Below are 26,215 nucleotides of genomic sequence, written 5' to 3'. Positions count from 1 at the left end.
ACTCAATCCAGCCTTATAGTCAAATTTGAAAATCTTAGCCTTGCAAGCATTTTGACTAGCTTGCAAAATTATCCCCAACTTTTTTTCTTGCTGTTTTCATGTGATAAGTCATAAACAGAAATCTGGAAGGAGAATTTTGAAATCTTGTTAGTATTTAATTAACCTTATCCCTGGAAAGCTCTTCCTTAGGATTAAGTTAAATCCTTTATGCTTTAATTATCATTCATTTTCTTTAGTTCTACTTTCTGTGAAGATGGAAATTTCCTGAGTATAGTCCTTCGTAAAAGAATTCTACCAATCCACTGGAAACTAGCAGATGGCTGATGTATTCCTTTGTTCTTTGGTGGTGTGGTGAGGAGGGGCTGGAAGGTGGGACCAGGCTCAAGGTCAAATCCCAGGCCCTCCTCCAGGGCTGTGTAGCCTTGAAGAAGCTGCTTAGTGTTTCTGAACTTCACTTTCCACACTCCTTTGACTGATCTCATAAAATCATAATAAATATGACTTATGTGAAAACTCCTAAATCTTAATTGATGTTTTCTTATATGTAAAATTCTCCTCTTTAGGAGCTGGAAGCCAAAAGTCCTGAAGTGAGGATACACAGGCGACTTATTTCAACATATATGACTCCTAAGTTGTTAGTTTAATGGAAAGAGAGAAAATTTTTCATTTGAGAAAATTTCTCATTCACCTTAATCGTATGCTCATTAAAATATACTCAAGTAACAAAAGCAAAGAACATGTTTTTAAAATTTTTCCAAAGAATTGTTAATTTTTTCCAATATTTCTAATTTCTCCCTCACTAGCTTTTTCTTTCAGTGTTCTTCTTTTTTAACTTTCTGTATAACCACATGTTACACCTGCCATGGAAAGAACATCTGCATGGGCAGCTGTGTGTACAGCCCAGCGCCAGCTGGCCACCATAATTCATTCATTTAGAGCTGTGCTATCCAATGGAAATATAAAGCAAGGCATACATATAAAATGGAGCCACATTAAAAAAGTACAAAGAGACGGATGAAATTAATTTTAATAACATATTTTACTTAACCCAGTGTATCCAAAAGATTATCATTTTATATGTATCAACATAAAAAATTTTAATGAAATATTTTACATTCCTGTTTTCTTCTAAGTCTTTGAAATTCAATATGTATTTTACACTTAAACAGCGCATCTCAATTTGGATTTGCCACATTTCAAGTGACATGTAATTTAGAATCTGTTTCATTGTCTGTATATCCAGAGCTTTTCTTGAGATTAACTATTGCTTTTCTTGGCGTACATGTAATCCAAGGGAACGACCCATCTGGACTTCAGTTTTTTTTTGCTGGTTGCTTTTGTCTGTTAGTATCAGGAATTTTCCATTCAGTGGCTAACTTCAAATAATAGAAAATACAATAAGACTACCTGTAACATAGAGCCAAAATGAATATAATACTTTTGCCCTCCTTTATTTATCCTCCAATTTTTGTATTATTTGCATTTATAAAATGATACTGCCTAGCTTTGACATGGCTGAATATAATAATTCGAGACTTCAATCTGCTATAATTCTAGGTGTTCATTTAAAACTACATTATCATGGATAAGGGAAACATTTTTTAAAAGTCATAAATTCTTTTTCTTTTTTTTTAAGTTTTTGGCTGGGGCCAGGTTTGAACCCATCATCTCCAGTATATGGGGCCGGCACCCTACTCCTTGAGCCACAGGCACCACCCTAAAAGTCATAAATTCTTTACCTAGACCTATGTCTATAAGAATTTTTCTACATTTTCTTCTGGATTCTTTATGGTTTCATGCCTTACATTGTAAGTCTTTTATCCATCTTGAATTAATTTTTATATATGGCAAGAGATAGGGGTACTGTTGATTCTTCTGCACATGACTATCCAATTTTCCCAACACCATTTGTTGAAAAGGGCTTTTTCTCCCCAATGTATGTTGTGGTCTGCTAAGACTCCAAAGGCAGATACAGCAAAAAAAAAAAAAAAGAAAGAAAAAGAAAGAAAGAAAAAAGCAATAAGTAAATAAATAAATGGGACTTAATTAAATTAAAAAGCTTGTGAATAGCAAAAGTAATAATCAACATACTAAATAGACAACCTACAGAATGAAAGAAAATATTCATAAACTATACATCTGAAAAAGGGCTAAGATCCAGAATCTACGAAGAACTCAAATCAGCAAGAAAAAAATGAACAACTTCTGGGGGGGGGGGGGGCAGAAAGAGGGACAGAGGGAGGGGGTTGGAGCCTTGGTGTGTGTCACACTTTATGGGAGCAAGACATGATTGCAAGAGGGACTTTACCTAACAAATGCAATCAGTGTAACCTGGCTTATTGTACCCTCAATGAATCCCCAACAATAAAAAAAAAAAAAAGTGGTGAAAAGACATGAACATAAATTATTTAAAAGAAGATAGACAAATGGCCACCAAACATAGAAAAATGTTCAGTGTCACTAATCATCAGAGAAATGCAAATTAAAATCACAACAAGAAACCATCTTACTCCTGTCAGGCCAATATTAAAAGTTAAAAAAGAATCAATGCTGGCATGGATACTAAGAGAAGGGAATGCTTATACACTGTTGGTGGAACCGCAAATTAGTATAACCCCTATGGAAAAAAGTATGGAGATTTCTCAAAGAAATGAATGTAGGCTTATCATTCAATTCAAACGTAGGCTTACCATTCAAGTCCCACTAGTGGGTATCTCCCCAAAAGAAAACAAGTCGTTTTATCAAAAAGCCCTTGCACTTGAATGTTTATTGCAGCATAATTCACAGTTGCAAAGACATGGAATCAACCTGAGTGCTGATCAATTCATGAGTGGATTAAGAAAATGTGACACACACACACACACTAGGGAGTCCTACTCAGCTATAAAAGGAAATGAAATAATGTCTTTTGCAGCAACTTGGATGGAATTGGAGACCATTGTCTAAGCAAAGTGTCTCAGGAATGGAAAAAAAAAAAACACCACATGTACTCTCTAATAATTGAGAACTAAATGATGGGCACGTGTGGACACAAAGATGTGTAAAGGACATTGGAAACCAAGATAAGGGAGGGTGGGAGGATGAGGGATAAAACTGTATCTGTCAGGTACAGTGAACACTACTCAGGTGATGGGCACACTGAAAGCCCCGCTGTAAGCATTATACTAGGTATTCAGGTAACAAAAACATTTGCACCCACTTAATATTGTTTGAAATAAAAAATAATAAAAATAAATAAAATATTTTTTGACAACATGAAGAAGAAATCCTTACCTGGTATGCAAATTGTGTAAATATGTGATTTCTTTGGTATTTTTTTTTAATGACATATTGAAGAAACTGCTCCTGTAAATTTAAAGTTTTGCAGTGGAGAGTTAAATAGGGCAAGCCAGTTGAAATAGTGCTTGATGAAATCATACGTGAGTGTTCTTGGCAGAATTTTAAACGTCATAGTTTCACGTGATAAATTTTATTAGTTTTGAATAGCTCTGTGCTTCATTATCTATAACTCCTAAATTTTTTTCCTACAGCAAATATATATGTGTGTGTGTGTGTGTGTGTGTGTATACATATATATGTATATACATTTGTGTGTGTGTAGACAGAGTCTTACTCTGTCTCTTAGTCTGGAGTGCAGTAGTGGGCTAATAGCTCACTGTAGCCTCCATCTCCTGAGCAAGCGATCCTCCTGCCTCAGGCTCCTGAGTAGCAGGAACTACAGGTACAGGTCACCAGGTCAGGGTAATTTTTTATTTTTGTACTGGTTTCCCAGGCTGCTCTGTAACTCCTGACCTCAAGCAGTCCTCCTGATTTGGCCTCCCAAAGTGCTAGGATTATAGACATGAGCCACCACATCCAGACTGTTAGCACATATATTTTGAGAGCGCATCATGAAATAAATTAACGTATTATATCAAATGTTACCTTTTTGAGCCCTTCTGGGGGTCTTGCAAAGTAGTTCTAAAACATACGATCCTATCCTAGTGTTCTTTTCCTCTTCATATAAACAGTTTCTAAGACTTCTCTGTATCTGGGAGTAGCTGCCCTTGTCAGTCTGTGTTTAGTATCAACTCAGACTGAAAAAAGAGTATAATAGTCTTTATTTATTCTTTAGTATGAGAATTTATGTAATATATAATGGTTTTGTGTTTTTCCCAAATCGACACTGACAGTTTATTATGTTTTTCTTATCTGATAAGACCATCTTTTTAGACTTTTTATTTTATAGGGAAAATATCAGATGTGTTCAGAGAGCCCACAGTAATAGTAGGAGTTTGTAATCTATGTTGCTTTTGTATAGTGAAAGCTATATTCAGACAAAGGAAGTATGAAGTTGACTCTTAGAGATAAAAGTTGCATTCCTAAAAATTACTACATAAACGTGCATGTAAATATCAGAAATACATAATAAGGAAAATATGTATGAAATATATAAAATATATTTAAATTCCTAGTTGTAGAGTCATATAACTTTCTTTCTTTTTTTTTTTTTTTTTTTTTTTAATTTGGCCGGGGCTGGGTTTGAACCCGCCACCTCTGGCATATGGGACCGGCACCCTACCCGCTGAGCCACAGGCGCCGCCCTTCTTTCTTTTTTTTTAAAGACAGAGTCTCATTATGTAGCCCCTCGGTAGAGTGCTGTGGCATCACAGCTCACAGCAACCTCAAACTGTTGGGCTCCAGTGATTCTCTTGCCTTGGCCTCCCAAGTAGCTGAGACTACAGGTGCCTGCCACAACGCCTGGCTAATTTTTGGTTGCAGTTGTCATGCTTTAGCTGGCCTAGGCTGGGTTCAAACCTACCGGCCTCAGTGCATGTGGCTGGCACCATAACCACTGTGCTACGGGTGCTGAGCCGAGTCATATAACTTTCTAATTCAGAAAAAGCAAAATATCAAATAAAAATGTGGTTGAAATGCATAGATGTGACATTGGTCTGTACACTGATGTTAGACGTTTAAGGAGTGAGTCCACTGCTATAGGTGTGTGAGGTCTGAGTTGGTGTAGGGTTCCGTTGTTTCCTGATAGTGAAAGCCAGTGTCATATGGGCTCCGCAAATAAAGGAAAATAAGCAATCAATTACCATGTATTTTTGTTTCTTACAGATAGTTCTGTTGGTATCTTATCTTTCAATGTCCTTATATTAAGAGCTCTGTCTTAGATCAAGCTACTGTAACAGAATACTGCAGAGCAGGTCACTAACATGACAAACATTTATTACCATAGTCTGGAGGCTGGTAAAGCCAAGATCAAGGTGCTAGCCAATTTGGTTCCTACTGAGGGTTATCGTACAGATGACTAACTTCTTGCTGTATTCTAACATGGAAGTGGGGGGGGAGACGCTTTCTGGTTTCTTGTCAGAGCACTAAACTCATCCTAGGGCTCCACTCTCCTCTAAACCAAATTACTTTCCAAAGTCCTCACCTTCTAATACCATCATATTGGCTGTTAGGGCTTCAGTATATTAATTTGGGGTACATCAACATTCAGTCCATAATAAATTTTTTGAAGCAAGTTTAGTGAGCCTGAATCAGTTTAAACTGGCTTCATTACCTGGACTACCAATAGCTTATATAGTGTGATCAATTATAAAATAGTTTTCATCTTCATTATTGCCTCGCCTCCTTTTTGTTTACAAACTCTAGGATGCTCTTACATCTCTCTTTTCCTCATAACACATATCCTTATAACTTTCCTTTGCCTGGAGATAGGTTAAAGCAGGTCTAAAAGAATGAATGATATGAGCATATTTTTTAAAAAGCAAACATAACAAATGTGACGTATCATCCGCTCTGCTTTATGTTGATGGTTTCTTATCTTCTCTTTGGATCCTTCTTTCAGATCGGAATCTCTCTCACCGTACACCACATGGCTGTCTACCATTTCTGACACAGATGCACTGCTAGCAGAGTGGGGCAAAGGTGGTGTCGTTACTGTTGATATGGGAGGCTGCATCAGGCTTTGGGAAACTGGACTTGAGCATCTGCAGCGATCACTCATGGAGTGGAGAAACATGATTGATCGAGAAGACGACAAACATATGCAGGTACTACTTGAATCGACCTTCCTGTTAGTGGTGTACATTCAGGCATAAATTTAGTTCTGTATGCCGTAGTCAGGAAACCTTCTGGGCCAGTGCTCAAATGTAGTTGCTTAAATAGCTAAAATAATTTTTAGACTTATTATAGAAAAAGGCAAATCTCTCCATCTGTGAAAAAATAAAAATGTGCCCTTCTTTTCTGTCAGTGTTTAAATGTATAGGTTACTGACATCACCTCATGTGAATAAAATCATCAACTTTTATTTTTAACCTTAAGCATTAACCAATTTGCAGCACCGCCTTTGCATCTGTTCTTACTTTTACTATATCATTGTCAGCATCTCTGCCTGCTACCCAGGAAACAGCAATATGGAGGATCTAGAATACAGCAGATTATTACAAAGGCCAGAACCTCTAAACTAGAGAAGCAAGCAAAATTATGCATCCAATAGAGTGGATTTTTTTAACCAACTTCCTATTTCCAGATATTCCAAATCTGGTAGTCACAGTAAGTAGACCCAGTCCTCCCCTGGAGAAAAATACAAAAACAGGCCACCAAAGTGAAAGGAAAGCCAACCCCAGAAATAACTCATTCATTACCTAATCGAGTTGCTGTCTGGAACTAATTTTAAGAATGAAGAAGACTGTGTACCCATATATACTAAAGCATATAGTAACAGGATTTATTTATAATTTATTTATTTTAATCTTCAGAATAGCTTTTCTGTTTACATTTTAGTCTTATCCAGCAAAAACAAAGGTAGCTTTCTGCTAGCCATGTTGTTCGGCAAAGAGCCAATCAGCAAGATAAGAAATTTCTATGAAGTATTTTATTGATACCTTATTAAGAATTACCATATGTGTGATTATTTTTGTGATTTTCCTTAAAAGACAAATAGATACATTTGTGAATGAATACTACATATTTCTCTTAGATCTTTAAAAGCTTACAGGAACATTTTTAAAAATCTCAAACCAAAGTAGACTAGCAACCTCAAATCCTTCTGAAGGGGTATAAATGCATTAATTTAATTAAGCTAAAATAAATGTATTGCTCTAAAATAAACACATGATTAAACACAATGGATCTATTACAGCACCAGACTGAATGTTGGTCACTATCCATAACAATATTTACAAAACTAATTAGGTTATAACCTGATTCTTCTTTTATTATTCTAAACATTAGTTTCTTCTTTCTTTGAATTAAGCTCCTATTCTCATTATAGCCATTAGTGCCAAATAGTATATTGAAAACTATTGTGTTTGAATTTCTATTGAATTTCTCACTCATATTGTAGAGATGAAAGGTCATGTTTTCCCTATGGTCAAGATTGGTGGCCTACATTAAGTTTATTTTTTACAAACAGAACTTTAGAAAGAACTTTTTTTTTTAGATTTTTAAAACCAAAACATTTATTGCATGACTAATTGTTGAAATTCTTAAGATGAGCTGGATGCTAAAACAGCTGCCCTCTTGGGTTTGGGTGTTGTTCCTTCATGGAATCCATGCCTGAATCTGCGGTATACAAATTTTAGGTACCTCATCCAGCTAGTCCCCAGTGCTATTTCATCTTATAGCTTGGCATTCCAGTTATACAGGTCAACTTTTGAAGGTGGTATGCCTTAGGACCACAGTGGTGGCACAATGTGTGCGTATTATTATGCCATTTTCCAAGTGATGACATCCCCTTCATCATCTTGGTTCTGTGGCCAAAACCAAAAAGCTAGAAAGAACTTTTACTGATGATTTCATAACTCTTCCTGACTGCTACAAAAATTTACCCCTATTTATGTTTTAACTATGTAGTTCTTCTCTTCCAGTGACTCCTCTTGACTATATTGTGCAACTTTATAATCCCAGCTTCTAACACAGTGATTGGTGCCCAATAAGCAATTAGGTTATATTATGCTCATACTCCTATATGCTGAATTATATTAGTAATTAAAATTATTTTATAACAAATAGAATTCTTTTTTTAAACTATCAGTTAGTTTACACAACAAACCTAATGGGAATCATTCCAGGAGCAATGGTAATAACAAGCAAATTTTGGTCTTTCACAGCTCCCTTTCTGTTTGATCCTACAAACTATTCTTCATTTACGTGTTCTTTATTCAGCATAGATCTGCTCCTGTTTTCGGAGATTGGAAAATGCCTTTCATAGAAGTATTGAGGAAATGGAATATGTTCTCAGAACCCTGCTTATTTATCACTGGTTGCAAGCAGCCTCCCCTGTCACTGGCAGAGTAACCTTATCGCCATCTAGTGGCCAAATGGAATTACTTGACTTCATGGAAATTAACAGCCCTGCTTTGCACTCCTGTATATTGACTCAGACCCTGGGAAGGTTTTCATATTCCTGTCTCATCTTCTTGGTGGGCAAGAGATACTCTTTTAAGTCAGAGAGAGGGCCGGTCAAATAGCTGCCAAACCATCCACCATGAATTGATTCCCATCCTTCCCTGATTCCTCTGCCAGGTAGCAAAAGAATTGCCCATTTACAATAATATAGTTACATACTTTGTGCTACATTTTGTATCTTGGTACATTTCAGCCTTCTGGAGTTATTAACTTTTAACCACTGTTGATTTGAGTTTTTATTCAGAGAATTCACTGATATTTTCCTTTAATGACTGCAAGAGAGTATTTATTGAGCTCTTCATATAAAATATGTTCATTGATTTTGCATGCTTTGGCAGGAACACGTGGGGTTTTTCCTAGAACTAACTATGACAAACTCAAAGTATTACCATAAGTAATATTTCTTCTAGTATTTCTAAGAGCCTGTTATTAAGAATTCATATTTATTACTTTTAGATTTCATAATTTTAGAAGCATGGATTAATTATAAGATCAAATTTTTCTGGCTATATTTAATGGTATTCTCTATAAAGTATATTTTTATGTAGCTACATTTGTATTTCATGCAAGAAGCCTGTTAAAGCTATACAACAGTTTTCCTCAGAAAGTAAATCATCTTTTCTTTTATTTTGGAGACAGTCTTACTTTGTCACCCTGGGGAGAGTGCCATGGAGTCATATTTCATGTCAACCTCAAATTCTTGAGCTCAAAAGATCCTCTTGCCTCAGCCTCCCGAGCCTTGCCTCAGTCCCTCCCAAGAGGCTGGGACTACTGGCTCCTGCCACAACACCTAGCTAATTTTTCTATTTTTAGTAGATATCAGGTCTCATTCTTTTTTTATGAGATGGAGTTTTATTATGTCACCCTCGGTAGAGTGCTGTGCTGTCACAGCTCACAGCAACCTTAAACTCTTGGGCAAGTGATTCTCTTGCCTCAGCCTCCCAGGTAGCTGGGACTATAGGCGCCCACCACAACACCCAGCTATTTTTTGTTGTTGTTGCAGTTATCATTGTTGTTTAGCAGGCCCAGGCCAGGTTGAACCCACCAGCTTTGGTGTGCGTGGTTAACACCCTAACCACTGAGTTACGGACACCGAGCCTGGGTCTCATTCTTGCTCAGGCTGGTCTCGAACTCTTGAGCTCAGGCAACCCACCCTCCTTAGCCTCCCAGAGTGCTAGGATTACAGGCATGAGCCACTATGCCTGGCCTTAAAAGTAAACCATCTTTTTTGAGAGGCTGGGAGAGACTATTTTTGTGAGAACTAAAAGGTTACAGTTTTCAAACATTACATTCCAATTACAGTAAACAAATCAGAAGGTAAATGCTCTGTGTTTTACAGGTAGGATCTCTTTGATGCTTTTGAATAGTACTTTCTTAATTATATACTTTTAAAATGCACAGAGTCTTCTGAAACACAGTGTGAGACAAGAAGTTATTCATCTTTATAATTAAGACAGTGCCTGGTACACAGTAGGCACGCAATCAATATTCAAAGGGAATAAAAGAAAGAAGGGTAAAAAGATATACCTGGAAAAAAATAACTATATTAAGCACCATCAATCAGTTCCTCCTTTTAAAGATAATATTCTAGGACTATGAATAAATGCAGTTTGATGTATTTAGGTGACTAAGCTTGGCCTTTTCTTTAACCACTAGTTCAGCAGTTTTGATTTTTTAAGATCATAGAAGGATATTAGGACATATAGTTTTGAAAACTACTAGATAATTTAATTGGCTTTCTTTTGGTAAATTTAGTTTTTCAGTGTGTAGGCTAAGTTATGTCCAGACCCTCTGGGGAGACATGTAGTTCTTTGTTCTTTTTAAGGAGCATGGTCCACTGTTATACTTCATTCTTTGCATTGGTCATTAACTCTGAAAATACTTAACAGTCTAATTCAGTGAGTCATTGTTAGAGTACAGTCCACATGCTGTAGGATTGCCATATGTAAGTATGTCTTTGAGAATCTTTCTTGGCCCAGAAAGGTGACACCTTTTTCAAAGGTTTATAATTTCCCACCATATCTCCTAGCCATGTCAATAGAGCTGGCTTTCAGCAAGATGGTCCAATTGTTTGACTGAATGGTTAACACTTGGAAAATGCTTCTAATGATTTTTCCATTGTTTATTCATGTGTAAGAAATCTCAGCCATGGGAATTCATTTTGAATCTTTTTTTTTTTTTGCAGTTTTTGACCAGGGTTGGGTTTGAACCCACCACCTCTGGCATATGGGGCCAGCACCCTACTCCGTTGAGCCACAGGCACCACCCTTCATTTTGAATCTTAATATTTTCAGGAGTACCTAGTAAAAATGCAAGATTTCCTAAGGAGCGTACCCAGTGGCATGCTGATAAACCAGCTTTCATGGGAAGTTGTTAATAATTCTTGCTACTGGCCATAGTGTAAATACTTCCTAAATGGCTGATTTCAAGTTGCCATAGGTGAACAGTCTGCTAGAAAAATTCCTGAGTATTTAGTTGTTATCTCTCACAAGCAATTTGGCTCCAGCATTCCACTATATTGTCTTTAATAGCTAACTTCCCAAGGAGAATCATGACAGTTACCTAAGAACAAGGCCTTTCAGAAATGAAGCAAAGGAAAATGGTGGTAGAAGAGAAAGGTAAAAGAAAAGGGAAAGAGATACTTAAAACACTGGTAAAACAGTGTCAGGTTATTTTTGGGAAATGGGGAAGCTTGCAGTTGTCCCAATTACAGATTGACCATGCTCTTCTTGAACCAGGAATTTGGTTTAAGCAAAGAATTGGAGAAAAGTGTACCTTCAAGTAGGATGACACTCAGGAGTTCATGCATAGGAGTCTCCTTTCTTCTATAGATTGTATTTTAGGGAGAAATTGCCAGTTTATTTTTACATTCCTGTAGAGATAATGTTTTCCATTGGATCCAATTCCATCATCAGTAATTGCTAAATACAACTAAAATTTAAGCAACAACCACCTCCATAAAACAAGCAAATCAATAAGTTTATGATTTTAGGGAGGCTATGAGTTTTCATTAACCTTTGAGCATATCCAACAACGATGATGCCCCTATGAACTATGAAAATTGTGGGTATTATAAAGTTTTAAAGTAATATTAAAAATAAAAGCACTATCTTGCTTTCACATTTTAGAAAAGATCTAACCTTAAGTAATTCCTTTTCAAATCATTAGCAGGAATACCCAGGCTAGAGTGCTGTGGCTTCAACCTCACTCACAGCAATCTCAAACTCTTGAGTTCAAGTAATCCTCCTGCATAGCTGGGACTATGGGCACCTGCCACCATGCCCAGCTAATTTTTGTTTTTAGTAGAAAAGGGGTCTTGCTTTGCTCAGGCTGGTCTCGAACTCTTGAGCTCAATCAATCCTCTCCCCTCATCCTCCCAGAGTGCCAGGACTACAGGCCTAAGCCACCATGCCTGGCCCAGCAGTAATAGTTTAACTCCCTTCTCTCAAGACCAGCCATAGGGTCATTATTTTATGTTACTGTATCCCCAGTTCATATTGTTTAGCAATATGATCAGCAAGCAAAGAATTTGTTTTAGCGATATTTATTAAAAGTATAAGGAAAACAAATTAATTCTGCAATATACTGGTTATAAATTGGAATGTCAAATGCAATGAACAGGTTGACAGTCAACAGCTCTAGAATTTTTTTTGTTGTTGTTGTTGCAATCTGGCTGTGGCCAGATTTGAACCCGCCACCCTCAGTATATGGGGCCAGCGCCCTACTCACTGAGCCACAGGAGCTGCCCAACAGCTCTAGAATTTTTATGGTTCTGTGCTCATTAGACATATGCTTATATATAATCAGCACATTATAATGGCTACAGAAATTAAAACTTCTTACCATTATAATTACAGATAAAATTATGATTTTATTCATAAGCAGTAAAAGTTTATTATTTAAGAACATGAAATTTATTGTGATCAAACTTAGACTCAAATCCCTGTTCTACTTTGTATGTTATCTTTGGCAAATTATTCCTTCAAAGCTTTACTTTCTAATCATACTATAAAATTAATACCATTGGACCTTGCAATATTGTTATAAGAATAAAATCCATTAATGTCTGGCACAGAGTAAGTACTCGATAAACAATAAAAATTAGAAACTTAGACTTTAAATTAACACTGGGCTACAGAATTCTTTAATACTTATATGGAGATAAACCCAAATTAAAATGATAAATATTGAACTGTGACCCAATGAATTACATAATTTATCATCCATCCTAGTGTTAAAATGTAAGCTTTGTTTATAATCCTGTTTAGAAAAAGTTTGTCAGGCCCAAAAAAGGAATTGAAAAAATGGTCTTTACTTAAACTTGTCAACTTGAAGAAAAGCAGGAAATCAATGATAGGACAATTGTCGGGAGAGGATTACAGTGTTTAGCCTTATTCAAAGACAAATTAGAATAGAACCCAAAAAACATGCAGCAAAATATACATAATTTAGCCTGAGTTCGGAGAATAGTAAAAAGCAATTCAAATTTAGAGCTGTCTTTATAAGGTTTTCTTTTTTAGCTTTTTTTTTTTTTTTAAGCTTTTCTTAGCATTAGGACTTGAAGCTACCATGAAGTTCTGAAGGTTGCAGTGTACAATGGCTCTGAAATTTGGAAGATTAGATGAAAATGTATACACAGGTCATTTAGACATCTAGATTTTCTCCTCCGTTCAATTCTCATAGACAGCTGACTCTCCTCTATCCTTGTAAAAGTCAGGGGCTATAATGGAGATTTGCACAGGTAAAGATGGGAGGGCGACCTTGAAACTAACAGAAAGATAAAGCAAAAGTATGATTTTCTTACTTGGATCCATATTTATACTCCTTGGGCCAGAAATTGGAAAAATCATCTCTGGAAACTATAACACACCTAAAAGAAGAGCCTTTCTGAGGCTGACATTTGGGAGCTCCTCCCAGTAACCTTACAGTAAGACCTACTGGTGCACAAGCCCCACTTTTTTATTAAAAAACTTACTTTTTTAGTGCCTGATTCTTAAATATTTGTGGTAGCCTCTCATGTAATAGATGGGCATCAAAGCAAGCAGAAAAGAAAAAGAAACGTAGAAAAAAATGGAGGTGAGTAATAGGGAGGGGAGACAAGATGGCGGACTGAAGCCAGCTTTCAACAAAGGCTCCCGTCCAGAAGGAGAGTTAAGGGACAGGAATTTAGTAAGTATCCTGGTGGACTTGAGCCTCACCAAGAGAGAAGGCTGAAGAACGCACAACACCGCTGAGGCAAGTTGTGATCACAAGGACGCAAACAAAAGGTACAAAATCCACCACCAAGCGGACGGGAGTCCCCCTACCCCATGAGACCGGCTCAAGAGCCCCACAATTGAACAAGCGGGCAGAAATTAAAGGCCCTCCCACTACACTCCACGGGAGAGACCTTCTAAAAACTGGACCTACCTCCCCTACTGGGGTGCCGTGGCGTTCTCCTGCCGGACATAGGGCTGAATAAAACTTTGGGAATCCTTTGCCGGCAACCCTGAATCCCCGGCGCTCCCCTCCCGCCCACTGAGGTCTGGAGGCCTGTCCCCCAGGACTTCGGATCCTTGGGTGATTTCTCAAGGGGAGTGGACAGTCCCCGAGTTGCGACTGGTCAGCATTGACTCTGAGGCGCGCAAGTGAGGAGAGGGCACCGGGCTGAGGGGGAGTCACGCCTCGCGGCACTTCCCTGCGGTGCAGTGCACCAACCCTCCCCGGGCATACGGGGCCCAAGACTGAATCAGACTCTGGCCTCCCCACTGAGAGCTGAGAACCCCTACTCTCACTCGGGGTCTGAGGGCCTATCCCTCAGGAGTTCGGCTCCTTGGGTGATTTCTCGAGGGGAGTGCACAGTGCCTGAGCTGCGTCAGGTCAGCGCTGACTCTGGGATACGTGAGCGAAGAGAGGGCACTCTGCTGAGGGGAAATCAAGCCTTCGAGGCACTTCCCTGCGGTGCAGTGCAGGAGCCCTCCCCGGACCGTAGTATTGCGTGAAACTGAATGAAACTCTAGCTTCCCCCCACCCTACTCCCAATCGGGGTCTGGGGGCCCATCCCCCAAGAGTTCTGATTCTTGGGGGATCTCTTAAGGGGTGTGGACCCAGCACAAACTGCGGCCGCTCAGTGCTGACTCTGGGGCGCGGGACAGAGGAGAAAAGGGTCGCCTGAGTGCCCACACCAGAGCAGCAGTTCCCTGGAGGTAGATCAACAGCCGTTTTTTCTTTAATGGCAGAACGCTCACTTCTGGATATTCTGAGGCCACACCCCCTGTCTCCCTGGGCAACCAGAGGAGGCCACCGGCGACACGGCTCACAAACCCGGGAAGCTTCCAGGGCGGGGCCGACCCAGAGAGGTGTTCAGACGCAATTCTCCAACAGCAAAGACGTTTGAACTCAAAACAGCCCGTCTTCTGTAGGCGACGACAGGAACAGAGACAGAACCTCACAAAGTTGTCTGTTCTGTTCTGTTCTGTTAGCAGCATCCATCAGGGACGGGGCTAAGCCTGAGAGAACACCTCCTTCCCATCACCTGCATCAAACACTCAAAGATGTCAGGCCCCATCTCCTCCTGCTAGATAGCGGCAGTCTGCGGGGGCCTGGCAGACTTCCTTGCGATTCAGGCAGGTGCAAACACCTGGAGTGTCTGTTCACTGCAGGCAACTGGGTCACCCATCTGCAGAGATACCAGTGACTGTGTCCGACAGAGGGGCAAAGTAGGGAAGGAGACGTCAACCTTCCCAGACTGCTCTGTTTGCTGGGTGGCTCCTCCTGACTCCATGCTGCACTGGGGTGAGCCGTGTCAGAGGAGTCACCAGGCCCCTGTGATCCAGTTCCCAGAGACCTCTTGAACCCTTCCACCCGAGACAAGTGCCGATTGAGACAGTTGATTCGGACCTTTTGAACTGGGCTAATAGACTGAGGACTTTTCAGGCGGTGCCCTGGGTGTGCCATTGTAGGAAGGTTTGATTCTCCTTTTCCAACTGGGGCCAGAGGTGGGCAGGCGGGGTGACTTAATTGCTGATTTTTCCACACAGCTGAGACTTCAAGCCAGAGTAGAAGTTGCAATAGGATCAAACAGAAACCAGCTGAAAACAAGACAGAACCACTCTGCTCCACCACACCAGACAGGGCCCCAGTTTCTCAGGCCACAACACTGTACGGGCCCTCGATAAAACCCCAGGGGAAAAACCAAAGGGAGTAAACCATGGGGCGGAATCAGCGGAAAAACTCTGGTAACATGAATAACCAGAATAGATCAACCCGCCCAAGAAAAGATACGGCAGATGTGATTGAAGATCCCATTCATAAACAACTGGCTGAGATGTCAGAAGTCGAATTCAGAATTTGGTTTGCAGACAAGATTAATAAAATGGAATTAGGAATTCGAGGAGAAATTCAAAAATTGTCTCAAGAATTTAACGAATTTAAAGACAAAACCACCAAAGACTTAGACACACTGAAGCAAGAACTTACAGCCCTCAAAGATATGAAAAATACAGTAGAATCCCTCAGTAACAGAATGGAGCAAGTAGAAGAAAGGATTTCTGACATTGAAGATAAAGTCTTCGAACGCTCCCAATCTCTCAAAGAGGAAGAGAAATGGAGAGCAAAAACGGATCACTCTCTCAGAGAACTCTCAGATAATTCGAAAACAAACAACATAAGGGTTATAGGAATTTCGGAGAACGATGAAGTGGCTGCCAAGGGCACAGAGGCCCTTCTACATGAAATTATGAAAGAAAATTTTCCAGACATGCCTAGAGAATCTGAAATTCAGATAGCAGACAGCTTCAGAACCCCAGCACGATTCAACCCCAATAAGCCATCTCCCAGACATATCATAATTAGCTTCACTAAAGTTAACATGAAAGAGAAGATTCTCAAAGCAGCCCGGCGAAAGAAAACTATAACGTACAAAGGTAAGAATATTAGAATAACTGCAGATCTCTCTGCTGAAACTTTTCAAGCAAGAAGAGGCTGGTCATCAACTTTTAATCTCCTAAAGCAAAAAAACTTTCAACCCAGGATCTTGTATCCAGCTAAACTGAGTTTCATCTATGATGGAGAAATTAAATACTTCAATGACATTCATATGTTGAAAAAATTTGCCATAAGTAAACCAGCTCTTCAGGATGTTCTCAGACCTATCCTCCACAATGACCAACCCAATCCTATACCACAAAAGTAAACTCACTCAGAAACTTTGGATCAAACTCCAACTTCCACACTGGCGAAAGGATTAAAAATGTCCACTGGACCTTTGAAAAACTCGATACCCAAAAATCCACCAGACTTATCAATACTCTCCATCAATGTGAATGGCTTAAACTGTCCTCTAAAGAGGCATAGGTTAGCTGACTGGATAGAAAAACTCAAGCCAGATATTTGTTGCATACAAGAGTCACATCTCAACTTAAAAGACAAATACAGACTCAGGGTGAAAGGATGGTCATCCATATTTCAGGCAAATGGTAATCAGAAAAAAGCAGGTGTTGCAATTTTATTTGCAGATACAGTAGGCTTTAAACCATCAAAAGTAAGGAAGGACAAGAATGGTCACTTCATATTTGTTAAGGGTAATACTCAATATGACGAGATCTCAATTATTAATATCTATGCACCCAACCAGAATGCACCTCAATTTATAAGAGAAACTCTAACAGACATGAGTAACTTGATTTCCTCCAGCTCCATAATCGTTGGAGATTTCAACACTCCCTTGGCAGTGTTGGATCGATCCTCCAGAAAGAAGCTGAGCAAAGCAATCTTAGATTTAAACCTAACCATCCAATATTTAGATTTAGTAGACATCTACAGAACATTTCATCCCAACAAAACTGAATACACATACTTCTCATCAGCCCACGGAACTTACTCCAAAATTGATCACATTTTAGGTCACAAGTCTAACCTTAGTAAATTTAAAGGAATAGAAATTATTCCATGCATCTTCTCGGACCATCATGGAATAAAACTTGAATTGAGTAACAACAGGAATCTGCATACCCATACAAAAACATGGAAGTTAAATAACCTTATGCTGAATGATAGCTGGGTCAGAGATGAGATTAAGAAAGAAATCACCAATTTTTTGGAACAAAACGACAATGAAGACACAAACTATCAGAACCTCTGGGACACTGCAAAGGCAGTTCTAAGAGGGAAATTTATAGCACTGCAAGCCTTCCTCAAGAGAACGGAAAGAGAGGAAGTTAACAACTTAATGGGACATCTCACGCAACTGGAAAAGGAAGAACATTCCAACCCCAAACCCAGTAGAAGAAAAGAAATAACCAAAATTAGAGCAGAATTAAATGAAATTGAAAACAAAAGAATAATACAACAGATCAATAAATCAAAAAGCTGGTTTTTTGAAAAGGTCAATAAAATAGATAAACCTCTGGCCAACCTAATCAGGAAAAAAAGAGTAAAATCTCTAATATCATCAATCAGAAACAACAAAGACGAAATAACCACAGACTCATCAGAAATCCAAAAAATCCTTAATGAATATTACAAGAAACTTTATTCTCAGAAATATGAAAATCTGAAGGAAATAGACCGATACTTGGAAGCACGCCACCTTCCAAGACTTAACCAGAATCAAGTGGAAATGTTGAACAGACCCATATCAAGTTCAGAAATAGCATCAACTATACAAAACCTCCCTAAAAAGAAAAGCCCGGGACCAGATGGTTTCACGTCAGAATTCTACCAAACCTTTAAAGAGGAATTAGTACCTATATTACTCAACCTGTTCCAAAATGTAGAAAAAGAAGGAAGACTACCCAACACGTTCTATGAAGCAAACATCACCCTGATCCCCAAACCAGGAAAAGACCCAACAAGAAAAGAAAATTATAGACCAATATCACTAATGAATATAGATGCAAAAATATTCAACAAGATCCTAACAAACAGAATCCAGCAACACATCAAACAAATTATACATCATGACCAAGTTGGTTTTATCCCAGGGTGTCAAGGCTGGTTCAATATACATAAATCTATAAATGTAATTCAGCACATAAACAAATTAAAAAACAAAGACCATATGATTCTCTCAATTGATGCAGAAAAAGCTTTTGATAATATCCAGCATCCCTTCATGATCAGAACACTCAAGAAAATTGGTCTAGAAGAGACTTTTCTTAAACTGATAGAGGCTTTCTACAGAAAACCCACAGCCAATATCATATTGAATGGAGTTAAATTGGAATCATTTCCACTCAGATCAGGAACCAGACAAGGCTGCCCATTGTCTCCATTGCTTTTCAACATTGTAATGGAAGTTTTAGCCACCGCAATTAGGGAAGAAAAGGCGATCAAGGGTATCCATATAGGGTCAGAAGAGATCAAACTCTCGCTCTTCGCAGATGATATGATTGTGTATCTGGAAAACACTAGGGACTCTACTACAAAACTCCTAGAAGTGATCAAGGAATACAGCAGCGTCTCAGGTTACAAAATCAACATTCATAAATCGGTAGCCTTTATATACACCAACAACAGTCAAATTGAAAAAGCAGTTAAGGACTCTATCCCATTCACAGTAGTGCCAAAGAAGATGAAATATTTGGGAATTTACCTAACAAAAGACATGAAAGATCTCTATAAAGAGAACTATGAAACTCTAAGAAAAGAAATAGCTGAAAATGTTAACAATGGAAAAACATAACATGCTCATGGCTAGGAAGAATCAACATTATCAAAATGTCCATACTACCCAAAGCAATATATAATTTCAACGCACTCCCTATTAAAGCTCCACTGTCATATTTTAAAGATCTTGAAAAAAACATTACTTCGTTTTATATGGAATCAGAAAAAACCTCGAATAGCCAAGACATTACTCAGAAATAAAAACAAAACAGGAGGAATCACACTACCAGACCTCAGACTTTACTACAAATCGATAGTGATCAAAACAGCATGGTATTGGCACAAAAACAGAGAAGTAGATATCTGGAACAGAATAGAGAACCAAGAGATGAATCCAGCTACTTACTGCTATTTGATTTTTGACAAGCCAATTAAAAACATTCAGTGGGGAAAAGATTCCCTATTTAACAAATGGTGCTGGGTGAACTGGCTGGCAACCTGCAGAAGACTGAAATTGGACCCACACCTTTCACCATTAACTAAGATAGACTCTCATTGGATTAAAGATTTAAACTTAAGACATGAAACTATAAAAATACTAGAGGAGAATGCAGGGAAAACCCTTGAAGAAATTGGTCTGGGTGAGTATTTCATGAGGAGAACCCCCCGGGCAATTGAAGCAGCTTCAAAAATACACTACTGGGACTTGATCAAACTAAAAAGCTTCTGCACAGCTAAGAACACAGTAAGCAGAGCAAGCAGACAGCCCTCAGAATGGGAGAAGATATTTGCAGGGTATATCTCTGACAAAGGTTTAATAACCAGAATCCACAGAGAACTCAAACACATCAGCAAGAAAAAAACAAGGGATCCCATCGCAGGCTGGGCAAGGGATTTGAAGAGAAACTTCTCTGAAGAAGACAGGCGCATGGCCTTCAGACATATGAAAAAATGCTCATCATCTTTAATCATCAGAGAAATGCAAATCAAAACTACTTTGAGATATCAACTAACTCCACTGAGACTAGCCTATATCACAAAATCTCAAGACCAGAGATGTTGGCGTGGATGCGGAGAAAAGGGAACACTTCTGCACTGCTGGTGGGAATGCAAATTAATACATTCCTTTTGGAAAGATATATGGAGAACACTCAGAGATCTAAAAATAGATCTGCCATTCAATCCTGTAATTCCTCTGCTGGGCATATACCCAGAAGACCAAAAATCACAACATAACAAAGATATTTGTACCAGAATGTTTATTGCAGCCCAATTCATAATAGCTAAGTCATGGAAAAAGCCCAAGTGCCCATCGATCCACGAATGGATTAATAAATTGTGGTATATGTATAGCATGGAATACTATGCAGCCTTAAAGAAAGATGGAGACTTTACCTCTTTCATGTTTACATGGATGGAGCTGGAACATATTCTTCTTAGTAAAGTATCCCAAGAATGGAAGAAAAAATACCCAATGTACACAGCCCTACTATGAAACTAATTTGGGACTCTCACGTGAAAGCTATAACCCAGCTACAACTTAACAATAGGGGGAAGTGGGAAAGGGGGGGTGGGTAGGGGGAGGGGAATCGGTGGGATCACACCTGTGGTGCATATTACAGGGGTATTTGCGAAACTTGGTAAATGTAGAATGTAAATGTTTTGGCACAGTAACTGAGATAACGCCGGAAAGGCTATGTTAACCACTGTGATAAAAATGTGTCAAATGGTTTATGAAGTGAGTGTATGATGCCCAATAATCATATCATTGTACACAGTTATGATTTAATAAAAAAAAATGATCAGTAATAAATACTAGAAGCCAAAAAAAAAAAAGAAAAAAATGGAGGTGATGCAGAGAGCAGAAGTGTATGTCTCAAAGTGACAAGCGACATTCCCTGAGAGGCAAGAGGAAATACCATACTCATACAGCAAAACAGGACACTATTTTAACATAGGAACTTTGAAAGTATGTATAAGAAAGACTGCTTGGAAATTAAAAAAGTGATAGTGGAAATAAAAATTCAGTAGAAGGGATGGACATTAGAAACTATCTCAACATACAAAAGAATTGAAAACATAAAAGATAACATTTTATTTGACTACTAAGAATTTCATAGAGAAAAATATGAAAGGACAGAAAATGACCTAAAAAGTAATTTTTTTAAATTTCATGGAACTAAAGAGCAGTTGTTCAGTACCACAAATGGAGCACCCACACCAGAGCATGTCCACTTGAAGTTTTACACCCTGTGGATAAAGCAACTTCCAAGTTGAAGGAAATGGAGAAGAGGTTCTGTAAAAGGTGATAGAAATCCTGATGGCATTGGGCTTCCCAGCGATATTAGAAGCTAAAGGAAAAATCAGAGGGAAAATGATTTCCAACCTAGAATTTCATATCCAGACAAACTATTAATTAAGTGTGCAAGTAGAATAAAACCATTATCAAATGTGCAAATCTTAAAAACTTACATTCTTTCTCAGATGTGCTCTTAGCCAGGGAAGAGGCAAAGGTAATTCCCAGTATGATGCTGAAAGAGTGTGCTAGGATGACTAATGTGCAGTGGCCTTAAAGCAACCACTTCCAAGCCAAGTGGAAACACAGAAGGTTCTAGAAAGAATGGACATCCTAAAAAAGAAAAAAGAATGAGTAATATGATAGGCTGATAATATGAGAGGAATGTACAGGTCTAGTGCAGAGTGTGAAGAATGATTAGTGTTACTTAAAGTAGAGCTGAGAATTAGTGAAAAATACTTTTGTGGATTTAGCACATTAGTTAGTGAGGAAAATGAAAAATTATATATACTAGTATATTAACTATAGAGTAACATGCATTATTAAATTAGAAATACATATGGTAATATATAGTAACATATATAACTTCATGTAGTAAAATATAGCACCATACCTACATGGATACTACTTAATTTATGATGGTGTTACATGTTAATAACTCATCGCAACTTAAAAATATCATTACGTTGAAAATGCACTTAGTAGGTTGGTGGAACTGGTCGGGATGAGTGGCAGAGGGATAGAGACCCCTGTGGGTTGTGAGACCGCCCCGGGCGGCAGCAACAAGAAGAGGGACTCTCTGGGGACTGTGGGCTCAGTGCACCTCATTATCAAGGATCTTGGAGAAATTCATTCAAGGCTCTTGGATCACAGACCAGTTATTCAAGGTGAAACTCGTTATTTTGTAAAAGAATTTGAAAGGCTCCCATCCAGAAGGAGAATTAAAGGACAGAAATTTAGCAAGTAACCTGGTGGATTAGAGCTGCACCAAGAGAGAAGGTTGAAGAACACACATCAACCCCACTGAGGTGAGCTGCGACCACAAGGATACAACAAAAGGTACAAAATCCATCACCAAGCGGACAGAGTCCCCTCCCCCATGAGAACAACTCGGAGTGCCCCACAAACAAACGAGCAGAGTTCAAAGGTCCTCCCACTACACTCCACGGGAGAGACCCTCTAAAAACCGGACCTACTTCCCCTACTAGGGTGCCACGGCGTTCTCCTGCTGGCATAAAACTGTATATATTCTCTACCTGCAACTCTGAGCTCCCAGCACTCCCCTCCACTCTCACTCTGAGGTCTGGAGGCCTATCCCTCAAGAGTCCAGATTCTTGGGTGATTTCTCGAGGGGTGTGGACAGGGCCTAAACTGCAGCTGGCCAGTGCTGACTCTGCGGCACGGGAGTGAGGAGAGGACAGTGGACTGAGAGGGAACCACACCAAAGCCATGGTGCCTGGAGGTGCAGAGCAGCAGCCTCTTTTGGCAACAATAGGGCTCACCCCCGGATATTCCGAAGCCACAGCCCCTGTCTCCCTGGGCAACCAGAGGAGGCCAGGCACCTACTCAGGTGGAAAACCACCACGGAACACATCTGGGATGGAAACGCAGGCCCCATGAGTAAAGGGTTTGCCTGAGGCAGTACCGGCCTGGGTGGACCGTGGGGACTAAAAACGCACGTGCAGAGCCGGGAAGTTCCCAGGGCAGGGCTAACCCAGAGGACCGCTTTACTGAGCTTAAGACACACCCGGCCCTCAGGGGATCATCAGCCTATAGACAAAGGAAGACAGGAGGCTAGAACTGACAGCTAACTGAACAAACCTGCAGGAGTAAAGACAGGGCCTGAGGCGCAGGCTCTGGGAACTCAAAACAGCTTCTCTTCTGCAGGGAAATTTAGCAGGGACAGAAACAAATTCCTGCAAAGTTGTTCTGTTCTGTCAGTGACATCAACCAGGGGCAGGAATGGAACTGAGTGAACACCCTCTAGCCTCCATCAAGCACCCGAGGTTGTCAGGCCTCACCTCCCCCTCCTGGATAGAGGCAGAGAGCAGCGGCCTGGCTGAACAGACATAGATTTCCTTGTGATGCAGGTAGGTGCAAAACCTTGGAGTATCTGCTCATTGGAGGCAAATGGGTAACAGCCCTGCAGGGCTATCAGTGACTGGGTGTGACAAAGGTGGAAGGTGGAGAAGGAGGCATCAACCTTCCCAGACTAATCTAATTGCTGGGTGGGTCTTCCTGACTTCACAAAGCAACGGAGCAAGTCAAATTTGAGTTGTCAGCAGACCCCTGCAATCTAGTTGCCAGAGACCTTTCAAACTCTCCAACCTGAGACAGGTGCTGACTGAAGCAATTGATTTGGACATTTTGAACTGAGCCAATCACCCAAAGACCATCCAAGTGGTACCATGGGCGTGTGGTTGTAGGAAGGTTTGATTTTCCTTTTCCAATTGTTACCTAGTGGGGGGCAGGGTGACTTAATTGCTGGTATTTCACCACAGCTGAGACTTCAATCCAGAGTAACTGTTTCACTAGGGTCAGACAGAGACCAGCTGAAAACAAGACAGAGCCACTTAGCCCCACCACACCAAACAGGTCCCCAGTTTCTCAGGCCGTAGCACTGTACGGGTCCTCGACAAAGCTCCAGGGGAAAAGTCAAATGGTGTAAAATAATTGTGGGGCAGAATCATCGGAAAAACTCTGGTAACATGAATAACCAAAATAGATCAACCTCCCCAAGGAAAGATATGGCAGATGTAACTGAAGATCCTATTCATAAACAGCTGGCTGAGATGTCAGAAGTCGAATTCAGAATTTGGATTGCAAACAAGATTAATAGAAGGGAGGAAAATTTGGAATTAGAAATTCGTGGAGCAATTAAAAAGTCAGAATTAGAAATTCAAGGAGAAATGCAAAAGTTGTCTCAAGAATTCAACAAATTTAAAGACAAAACCACCAAAGATTTTGACACACTGAAGCAAGAATTTTCAGCCCTCAAAGATCTGAAAAATACAGTAGAATCCCTCAGTAATGAGTGGAGCAAGCAGAAGAAAGTATTTCTGACATTGAAGACAAAGCTTTTGAATGCTCCCAAACTCTCAAAGAGGAAGAGAAATGGAGAGGAAAAACAGATCATTCTCTCAGAGACCTCTGGGATAATTCGAAGAAGGCTAATACCGCCTCATTGGTATCCCTGAAAGTGATGAAGTGGTCTTGCAAGGCACAGAGGCCCTTCTCCATGAAATTATGAAAGAGAATTTTCCAGACATGCCAAGAGATTCTGAAATTCAGATAGCAGACAGTTTCAGAACTCCAGCACGACTCAATCCGAATAAGACATCCCCCAGGCATATCATAATTAACTTTACTAAAGTTAATATGAAGGAGAAAATTCTGAAAGCAGCCAGACGTAAAACCTCCATTACCTACAAAGGGAAGAATATTAGAATGACTGCAGATCTCTCTGCTCAAACTTTTCAAGCCAGAAGAGGGTGGTCATCAACTTTTAATCTCCTAAAACAAAGTAACTTTCAACCCCGGATCCTGTATCCAGCTAAACTGGGTTTCATTTATGATGCAGAAATTAAATACTTTAATGACATTCATATGTTGAAGAAATTTGCCATAACCAAACCAGCTCTTCAGGATATTCTCAGACCTATCCTCCATAATGATCAACCCAATCCTCTACCACAAAAGTAAACTCACTCACAAACTTTTGATCAAACTCCAACTTCCACAGTGACAAAAGGATTAAAAATGTCCACCAGACTTTCAAAAAACTCGATACCCAAAACTTTACCAGACTTATCAATATTCTCCATTAATGTGAACGGCTTAAACTGTCCTCTAAAGAGGCACAGGTTAGCTGACTGGATACAAAAACTCAGGCCAGATATTTGTTGCATACAAGAATCACATCTTACCTTAAAAGATAAATATAGACTCAAGGTGAAAGGATAGTCGTCCATATTTCAGGCAAATGGTATCAGAAAAAAGCAGGTGTTGCAATTCTATTTGCAGACACAATAGGCTTTATACCAACAAAACTAAGGAAGGATAAGAATGGTCACTTCATATTCATTAAGTGTAATACTCAATGATGAGATTTCAATTATTAATATTTATGCACCCAACCAGAATGCACCTCAGTTTATAAGAGAAACTCTAATAGACATGAGCAACTTGATTTCCTCCAGCTCCGAATAGTCAGAGATTTCAACACTCCTTTGGAAGTGTTGGATAGATCCTCCAATAAGAAGCTGAGCAAAGAAATTTTAGATTGAAACATAACCATCCAACAGAACATTTCATCCCAACAAAACTGAATACACATATTTCTCATCAGCCCATGGAACATACTCCAAAATCGATCACATATTAGGTCACAAGGCTAACCTCAGTAAATTTAAAGGAATAGAAATTATCCCTTGCATCTTGTCAGACCACCATGGAATAAAAGTTGAACTCAGTAACAGCAGGAATCTGCATACTCATATAAAAACATGGAAGTTAAATAACCTTATGCTGAGTGATAGCTGGGTCATAGATGAGATTAAGAAGGAAATTGCCAAATTTTTGGAACAAAATGACAATGAAGACATAATTATCAGAACCTCTGGGATACCACAAAGGGAGTCCTAAGAGGGAAATTTATAGCCCTGCAAGCCTTCCTCAAGAGAACAGAAAGAGAAGAAGTTAACCACTTAATGGGACATCTCAAGCAACTAGAAAAGGAAGAACATTCCAACCCCAAACCCAGTAGAAGAAAAGAAATAACCAAAATTAGAGCAGAATTAAATGAAATTGAAAACAAAGGAATAACACAACAGATCAATAAATCAAAAAGTTGGTTTTTTGAAAAGGTCAATAAAACAGACAATCCTTTGGCTAACCTAACCAGGAAAAATAGAGTAAAATCTCTAATTT

General features: G+C 39.3%; 1 protein-coding gene and 1 pseudogene across 1 annotated transcript in view; one reads left to right on the top strand and one right to left on the bottom strand.

Annotated features, from left to right (window-relative positions):
- The window catches only part of VWA8 (von Willebrand factor A domain containing 8), a 468,998-nt gene that overhangs the window by 330,166 nt on the left and 112,617 nt on the right, over window positions 1-26,215 (top strand). Inside the window, exon 37 of the mRNA XM_053563447.1 lies at window positions 5,840-6,044. Within this exon, the coding sequence (XP_053419422.1) occupies window positions 5,840-6,044 (205 nt within the window). The remainder of the gene's footprint in view (window positions 1-5,839; window positions 6,045-26,215) is intronic.
- On the bottom strand, window positions 7,457-7,738 carry LOC128566570 (60S ribosomal protein L37-like; annotated as a pseudogene).

This window comes from Nycticebus coucang, chromosome 15, assembly GCF_027406575.1.
Source record: "Nycticebus coucang isolate mNycCou1 chromosome 15, mNycCou1.pri, whole genome shotgun sequence".
In the NCBI taxonomy this organism is placed as follows: Eukaryota; Metazoa; Chordata; class Mammalia; order Primates; family Lorisidae; genus Nycticebus; species Nycticebus coucang.
This window is presented reverse-complemented; position numbering and strand designations above follow the sequence as displayed.